Below are 9,617 nucleotides of genomic sequence, written 5' to 3' on the forward strand. Positions count from 1 at the left end.
GCGGGAGGCCGGACCACGCTCATCAAAGTGCGAAAAAAGGTAACTGTCAATTAAGAACGCCATCGACTCGCGCGCAATCGATACCGCTCACCGTTACTCTGCTCCTTATCTCCACTGAAGCTGGGGAGGGAGATAACCTCTGGCCGGGGAAGTTGGCCAAGCGGCGTCCGGAGAAAACCAGTCTAATTAATTTGTAATGTGGTAAAGTCCGTTAGAATCATACACTAATTGTGCCGCGGGGACCTTGACAAAAGGAGGAAGGGGAAGAGGACAAGGGAAGCTGTGAAGCAGAACAGTTACCCTTGACTAGCAAAACTGCTTCGATATTTGCAGGGCCCTGCTGATAACAGGGCGAAGGAAAAAAAGAAGCAGAAAACAGCACAGAGCCTCACACTGTGCAGATGACAGCCTGGATCAATCGTGTGTCCCTGCAACTCCCCAGGAAGAAGGTTTTCAGGGCTATCAATGGTGCGCCTGCCTGAAACCACCCACCTGTCTCCTCGTCTGAGTGTGGTTTGGCTGACGACAGACACCCATTGTGAAGCCAAGGAACATACCAACAGCACAAAACATAGACAGCTCGCACAGTAGCCTCTGAAGTGAATTGTCTTTTCAAAGGATTCTCTTTATGTTTAGGAAACAAAGGGGAATTGGAAATGAATGAACATAAAACTATTAAATGGATCCTGGAAACATCCTCAGAATCGATGTAAGATTCAATACTGGAACCCTTGACTGACGTCCCATCCTTTACTTTTGGCCAGATTGAATTTAATATGAAAGTGCTGCAATTACCGATTTTCAACCTGGACACGTGAGGCTGAGGTGGCACCAAGAAACCATCATGTCTTTGTACTCGGGTATCTAGAGTAAATGTTAGCAAGACAAAATAACCAACCAAGTCGATGTATATCACCATAGGAAAAGAAGTGTCTGCACAAACTCTAGGTGATTAAAAAAGGCTTCACTGTAGGCTTTTTATTTTATCCATGCAATTTCCTAACACTGTCACCTTTTACCAAAACAAAGAAAACGCACAAAACGAGACCGAGCAAACGGCGGACCCCAGCTGTGGTTTGTGTCAGCGAGTTAAAAGCGTGGCGCGCGCAGGAATTACAGTTCGGCCAGGACCTTCTGACACCCTGGCGTCTCTCTGACCCCCGAAGCGAGGATTGAGGTGTGTGGCAAAGCATCGCCCGTCACTCCTGTGACAACCCATCACAGCCGAGTCCTCGGTTCATCCCAGTTAATTACATGAAGGCTGAGCCCTCATGTGCCCATTGTTTGTCTGAATATTAGATTGTTCATCTGTTGAGATATCATCTGTTTTCTCCTGTAATTAAAATGTTTAAATAACTGAAACCTGTAATATAGCACACAAAGCAGAAATGTGCAGAATGTTAAAGGGAAAACCGCTGATATTGTATCTTATATTTATTTTGAAAAATCAAACTCAATTCGTCTTTCTTTCAAACTAGTACTATTGTAGCCCTGGTAAGAGTGCGGAGTGTAAAACTCAGCAGCATTATCTGTAATCAAGCGAGTCTTTATATGCTGTTAAATAATCTGAGCATTAATAAATCCATTTGTGCTTCTGAATACTGTAAAGTTGCAGAACTAATAACAGCCAGTTCCCGGCCCAAATTATATATTGTTCTATTTTACTCAATTACCATAGCCTAGTTTCTTTGTAGTGTCCAAATGTAGTTTTAAAAAGAAAGGCATAAAAATAACTTGCGTCTTCAAAGCGAGTGTGCTTTTGGATTATTTTCACATTCCCTTTTAAGTATTCAAAACATATTGACAAGTATTTGTTTTACACCAGGGAGAGAAAACTACAAACTCATCTCCTTCAGTGAGTGAGATAAAATTATCCCTCGTTCCCCAAGGAAGTAATTTTTAAAACTAAAGAGCATTTTAAGAATAAATTAACTGCATTTACAGCTCTCAAACATTGTCACTCTAAATTTAGGGACAGACAGTATTTTATTTCTGTACAACAGCAGAGATTGCAAGATTTAGTGTTTTTTTGTTTTGTTTTGTTTGTTTTGTGGATTTTTCCTGTGCTTTGACAGAGCTGGGTTTATTTCTGCATAATGACAGTGCAGACGTTAATGATTATGACTCATTTATAAATAGTAAGAAAAATACGGCCATTTGTCATCATTTGTTGTTTAATACGGTGTACTTTAAATGAAAGCTGGGAAGAAGGCCGAAGGGAAAAAAGTGACATGAACACGATGTCCTTATTTGATGGAAAAGGACAGTCCAGCCATTCATGAATAAATGTCACAGCTCTACATTTACTCCCCAGATACAATATACTGTACAAATACATTTGAGTCACAATACATTACCTTACCAACACAATACACTATATAACCAAAAGTGCTGCGCCACACCTGTCTCCGCTAACGCATTGTAACCGTTAGGCTTTTGAGTGTGTGTGATGACTACCAGTAAGGATTGTTAAAATATGCACAACAGTGTCCCACCACTACAGACGGAACGAATGACAAGGACTCGACCTCCCACGAACACAATCACACACCCTGTCCGAAAACCGCGCAATGAAACAAGTCTTTATGCATTCAAGTCGGAAAACAGAAGACGCTTCCTCACACAATCACAATCTGAACAAACACAATCTGTTCAGCGATGTGGCTGAAGAGACAATTTGGGAACATTCAAAAACAGACTGGATGGGATCCTTAAATCACTTATTAATGGACACCAAACGAGCACGATGGGGCGAATGTGCTCCTCTCGATTGGACACTGTCTTATGTCCTTATGACTCAAGAAGCTGCAGATATCTCTATGCTGAGTATCACTCAACACTTCTGGGAGAAACTTGAAAGGAGAATCGGGGAGAGATTACAGCCGGTCCAGCTGGAAACTGTGCCGAAGGGGAACTGGCATAGCAGTCCTCTGGCAATCCGTCAAGATGATCGCAGCAGACATGAAGGCCAAGGGGAGCCCGCACCCTCTAAACACATTGTGAAGTGTGGTCTTCTGCCATTAGACCGCTGTCCCTTTACTTGTTGTAATATATTGCATGCGAGTATATGGGCTAAAGCAGCTATATCAGGATCGGTACAGGGTGAATAATATGATCACATATTCCTGTAATCATACAGGGACAGATGTGGCCGACTCCAACAATATACCGAAACATTTCTTCTCCTGCCACCATTCTGTGCTGCTACGGTTTGGGTTTAAGTGGCAATATGAACACCATAACAACAATACCATTTTCGTCCCACAATACATTTGTCTTCATATCACCTCTCGGGTCCTGAAAGTCACAGATATGCGTGTGGTTTCTGTTCTGTAAAGCACTAATAATTAAGAAAACTGAATTTACACTATTGGTGCTTTTTCAATGCCACCTAGTGGTGAGAAATCAATAAACTACAAATAACAAGAGAAAGAAAAAGCAAAAGCTGCATCTCCAATAAAAGGCACAGTATTATTTTATGTATGCATATCATAATTTCACATAAATTCACATGCTTTTCAAGTAAAATAAGACTATTACAACATTTTAAGGCAGCATTTTCAGTTATTGTTTGGTTTTTAAACACATTGCCGTGTTCTACAACGACTCGATTAAAGGTTTTTGCATCTTAAGTACGAGAGGATTAAAAATACCAGTGCATATTGGAAGTCATATGCTGTGAAATGCAACTGGCGGACAGACAATTGGTCTTTTCACAAGGCCCAGGCCTCCATCAAAAGACACACAGCCACCACGTGGATAAATGTCGTGAAGCCATTCTTCAATTTGAAATGAAATGAAAGTCTTTAAAAGAGATAAATGATAGAAAATGATTTTGGATACACCCGGGTCTGAATGGAGTTATAACGTACCATTGTAGTAATTACACATTTTCATCTTCAACTTGATTTAGAACAGAGTAACTATAGTCATATACAGTCGTAAAAAAATGAATAGAATAATAGTTGATAATAGTTTGACAATGACGCCCCCTAGAGGAGGCAGGAGATTACTGCATATCCTCTGGTGTCCTCACATGGCACAGACTCATGGAGGAATCAGTCTGAGAAAATATGAATAAATAGGTTTCCAACGTCAGAAATAATCACAGATGTCGGTGCCTGAATGTATTAAATGAATTGCTTATAATGTCAGAGATGCTGCTCTACAGGTGTTAAATAAAATACTGAAAATGCATCACTACAGAAATGACATTAGGAAAATTGTCTTATTATTGTATAACGAGATTGAGTCATCATATGGATGTGCTTTATTTTTTTAAAGACAAACAAATAAACTAAACTAAAGAAGGAAGTGTCTCTCTCTCTGACTGGCCCTCAGTGCAAGGCCTAGTTCAAAATAAACCATTTATTCAGTTTTTCAAATATAATTCTTCAGTCTTCTATAAGTCTTCAAAATCATGAAAGGCATCGACCACATCAAACCAGAGGAGCTTCTCCAGATCAGCAGGGACACACGCACCCGGGACACAGATGGAAATTGGGCTTCAAGGCATTCAAGACAGAAAACAGGAGACACTTCTTCACACAGAGAGGCGTCACAATCTGAACAAACTCCCCAGCGATGTGGCTGAAGAGACAATTTGGATACATTCAAAAACAGACTGGATAGGATCCTTGATCACTTAGTTATTAATGGACACCAAACGAGCACGATGGGGCGAATGGCCTCCTCTCGACTGGACACTTTCTGATGTTCTTATGTTCTTAAATTACACATTTACAACAACCTTCTAAGGGCTGAAGCAACACAATCCCAGACAGAGACTGGACGTTCGGTAAAATTAGCCAAGCGTTTCCCCTGTAAGACGGGATTTCAAACTCCATTGCCAGAAGGAGGTAGTGTCCACCGGATCTCCTCCCAGCCCATCTCTTAATTACTCCCAGACTACTTAATTACTCTGATTACACGATTATCTGGATGCATTTAAAACTCCCCTCCAGGTTCAAGGGGGTCTCCGGGTACTGTAACCCGAGTTCAAAGTATATTCTGAGCTCTGAAATGCAAAGATTAATAAGCCTGATTGAGACAATAATTAATTCTGGTTGTGAATGTTGTTACGATTGTGGCATTGGGAATTACACAATGGTGGAAGAGAGGAGGTCACTGCCCTCAGTGCTTCGGCTACTGACTGTCTTTGAAACTAAACTGCTCACAGAGAAGATAAAAAATTAACTGGCTTACCATCATTTTTTGTAGGAATTATATGTGTGTGTGTGGGTGTGACAGAGAGATTCACTGCCTTCAAAACAGCCAGTGCTTTGAAATGAACAGGCCATACTTGCATCATGTTGGAAAAGTGCCTCTAATTCTAAATTATCTAATAACTATATCTAAATCTATACCATCCCTGTTTCTGGAGACCTGGAAAACCTGCAGGTCTCTCTACAGCAGGGGTGTCAGACTCCAGTCCTGGGGGACCGCAATGTCTGCTGATTTTTGTTCCAACAGGAGATCCCAATAACTTAATGAATGTCATTATTTACTCAGGGGGGCTCATCTAAAACATACATATTGTATTTTCATTTTATTTCATACCTTTACAATTTGATGACGACTCAAAACATCGAACCCACAGAACATTTCAAAGTCTGGAGAGAAGTGTTAAATGAATGCTGTTAATTGTTTAATTAGACCAATTAAGAAGCCAAGAGCCGGGCTGGAACAAAACCCAGCAGAGACTGCGGAGTCCAACAGCCCCGCTCTGAAGCATCAAACACCTAATACCTTGAACTTTGGGAGCAATTCAAATAAATTAAGTGGTTAACTGCTTGGATGAAGTAAAAAGCAGAAGGGCAGAGTATATGTAGTTAATATACGTATTAAATGAGTTTGTGAAATAACAGAGGCGGATTACATTTTCACATCACACTGGGTCAGGAATAAACTCTCCATTACTGAGACTCAACGGGAGGGGATGCCCCAGGGGAAGTTGGTATGACTGAGGAAGTGAAATGACTGGCAATTAAACACCATCCCTTAATAGCGCACCTGGCCTACCAGCCTATATAGAGAGACCAGGCTCTGGGAGTTTGGTTCTGCTCTTGGGAGTTGTGGGCCTGGATTCATAGACCCAGAGTCGCACTAGTCATGGACGACCCGATGTGATTCTGGGTAGTGCGAATCCTGCTCTGTGTGATCAGACACCCGAGTTTTGGATCCAGGCATAAGAAACACTGTTCTAAAGATGTCCTAAAGCCTCCCCAAACTCAGGCATATTTTAAAATGGTACTTTTCACACATGCCCCTTTTCCACGGGCACACCTGACCCGACCAGGAACCAAGTCAGAACCGAGCCGAGCTGGCCTGGCGCGGGTCGGGTGTGTTTCCACTGTGCTGGGTCAGGAGCAGAGCCGAAAATTCGGGCCAGAGTTGTGCCGCACCACGCCAGCCTGGTTCTGGGTCGAGTCGGATGTGCCAGTGCAAAAGGGGTAAAGGAGACGATGGGCTGATTTCACAGACACACACTAATCATGGACTGCCAGTGTTAGTTCATGTAGAGCACTCCTAGACTAGTGCTAATCCAGGTCTGTGAATCCAGCCATACAGACCTGAATAGAAAAGTACTGTTCGCACCTCCTATTCATGCAGTGTTTCCACAGGGGGTCCAGTTACCCACGTTTATTTCTATTTAAATGCTAGACAATCTGACTGGAGTCGGACCCTTTAAATGGCATGCTTGCAGGCGTCGTCACACCGGTCCAGTCGATTCATTCTCTGATGCACTGCTTGCTGATTGGAGGGAGATGTTTCTCACCCTGCGGTCCTCGGGGTGATACTGAGGAAGACTGCTGGCTCAGCATTGTTCTGAGCTGCCAATGTTGCATTTCTGCTTAGATCTGTAGTCATCCCAGCCAAATAGAGAAAATAAAAGGCCGGGTTTTACCTTCGGGGGGGTCTTCTCTCAGGTATGGGGGCAGCTCCTCGTTGCTCGTGTTGTCTGACGGGCTCGCCTCCTCCACGGCCTCAGACTCGGTGCTGGGTCCCTTCACAAGCACACTAGAGTTAAACAGCTGCTCCTTGCATGTGTGCAGATCTTAGGTTGATTATGGCTACAGTATGCTCGAGTTCCTTTGTTTTAATTTGCTACTAAAACCAAAATGGTCTCACTTTTCTTTAGGCTGGTCTGTAGTTTTAAACAAATGGGTCTGTAAAGCTAAATTAATCTTCTGCACAAAAGATGAACTGTATCTGTAGAAAGGTCTAGAAAACTTTTTCAAATATAAATGCATCCAAAATGAGAACTTTGAGAACAAGATTTTGCATGTATTTCTGCATGTCGCTACACCTCATTTGTTGTACTGTATTTTACTTGCTTGTATGTATTTTTGGTAGGTGTTACAATACAATTTTGTTAAAATATATCATCCAAGTTATATCTATGCATCTATATATTGGTCATATGTGTGTGTGTGAGAGAGAGTGTAACTTGTTAACAATGTGAACTGCCTTGAGCAAACATGAAAATGAATTATTATAAAAGCATGAATGTATTGATTGTTATTGGCATTATGAAACACATCGTGTGTGTATTTAGCACTTAATACACTGTAAAAGCAGATGCACTGTCCATGGATCCGCAATCAAGCGCACTATGCAGCAGATTAGATGAGCAGTTACACACATTACACCAAGTATGAACTGCCATCCAGCACAACAGCCCGCTCTCTCAGGTCAAATCAGTGATGCGCAGGCCAATGCACGACGACATTTCTCTGGTATTGGCCGTCGGATCAGATTGAATTCATACTTTGCGGAAACCAATAATGCCTCCCCGAGAGAGAGCCGGCTGCTGCGCGGCGCTGCGCGGCCTGAGTGTCGACCCGCTCGGCAGCAACGAGCCCGTCCGCCCCGCAGCGCGACTCCCGCCCCGCTCACCTTCATGGCCGCCACAGTCAGCGCCGTCTGTCTCTGTCGACGCGCCGCCCGAAGAGCAACCAGCTGCACCTGAAGCGCCGGTCAGTGATGCTGTTAACTGGTGTGTTTGAATGTTTACACCATTGAGCAGCTGCGGTGTGTTTTCTGCGTAAATGTGGCCGGAAATGACGTGTGAATGTTTATGTTGAATCTGCTTAGTGTTGCCGTTTCGTGTGTCGGCCGCCAGGGGCCGCCAGGGGCCGCCTCCCCGGTGTCGCAGGAGAAACACAGATTCAACAAAAATAACTCCGATATGTATTTTGCTTTACGAGAAGAAAATACACCCTTTTCACAATTCACAGCAACTAGTTAATGTGTCACTTTAATAAACTAAATGTCATGTTAACACTAATTCCATTTAAAATTATGATCCTCATCAAATAAATCCAAATGTGCACTGGCTCAAACTTTAACAACATATCTGAGCACAAACCCAACGCAACCCTATTACAATCTCTTACTTCATAAACTGATCTTGAGCTATTATTGAAAGCCCACACAAACAAGACAGTTGTTTTACTCTCAGTGTGCACATACGTTCAACACTGGGTCTTGATTGAACCACTCAAGGACTATATACACCAGCTGTAAAGTAAAGAAAGGAATGAATAATAAGAAAAAATATTAATCCTAATAATATCCTCCCTTCTCCAATATTCTTTTATATCAAATGTCATTGAGGTGCTGAGTGACAATGTCATGCACAAACACACGCACACGCACACGCACACGCACACACACACACACACACACACACGCACACACACACACACACACACACACTGCTGCACTCATGTGAACTTAATTACAGTTAATGAATAATGGAGACTGCCTTTGTCGTACATTAATTTATTGTTTATTTCTTATCAATATCAATATCAATTCCATATGAATTTTACAAGGCAGGTTTAAAAGTTTAATATTTTCTCCATGCTTATTATAACATGTGTGTTACCTTTCTTAGTTCCCTATATAGTTTTGAGACTTTTAAAGAGTGTAATGCTTCCAAAATAGGTTGACATTGGATATTTGTTTTCATGCACATGTAAAACCCAAACACCTCTTTCGTGAACCTTTTTGGCAAAATAATTAATCATCTTGACTTCAGACAACTAAAGCAGTTTGGCATTTCTCATATTGCACTTACATTTAAAATACCTAAAATAATCCTTACACATGTAATGTCAATTAAGGAGAGATGCTATTTCTTCTGTAGCTTTTACAAATCTCTTAAAACAACTGAACACTGAATTTCTAAGCTCAGACACTAATTTAATTTAAAAGGTTATGAGTTCAGCTTTATAACAGCAATCCTCTTAAAGCAGCATCTCTGTACTAAGTAAGAAGTTACTTACACAGTAAGTGCATGAATCACTGATTGTACTAACATACATTTTGAATATCTAAAACTACAGCTACATTTTAAAATAATGCATTTATTAAAAAAAAGATCAGAAAATGTATGTACCCTATTTTAAATCTATAAGCAGGTATTGATCAATGCATGATGTATATACCACTTACATTGTACAATATTTACTAAGAGCTATTCTGACAACTAGATATAGATGGGGGACAAAGTAAAGGAAAAACCCACATGCAGTGTCTCAGTGAGGTGTTGGGCACCACGAGTCCCAGAACAGCTTCAATGCTCTTGGCACAGATTGTACGAGTCTCTG

General features: G+C 41.6%; 1 protein-coding gene across 1 annotated transcript in view; it reads right to left on the reverse strand.

Moving 5' to 3' along the window:
- The window catches only part of LOC136747601 (transmembrane protein 263-B), a 64,245-nt gene extending 56,170 nt beyond the window's left edge, over positions 1-8,075 (reverse strand). Inside the window, exons 1-2 of the mRNA XM_066700552.1 lie at positions 7,900-8,075; positions 6,908-7,007 (exon numbers count right to left, since the gene is read on the reverse strand). Coding sequence (XP_066556649.1) covers positions 6,908-7,007; positions 7,900-7,905 — 106 coding nt within the window. The 5' untranslated portion in view covers positions 7,906-8,075. The remainder of the gene's footprint in view (positions 1-6,907; positions 7,008-7,899) is intronic.
- Between the last annotated feature and the right edge of the window lie 1,542 nt (positions 8,076-9,617).

The sequence above is a fragment of the Amia ocellicauda genome, chromosome 4 (genome assembly GCF_036373705.1).
Source record: "Amia ocellicauda isolate fAmiCal2 chromosome 4, fAmiCal2.hap1, whole genome shotgun sequence".
Lineage (NCBI taxonomy): Eukaryota > Metazoa > Chordata > Actinopteri > Amiiformes > Amiidae > Amia > Amia ocellicauda.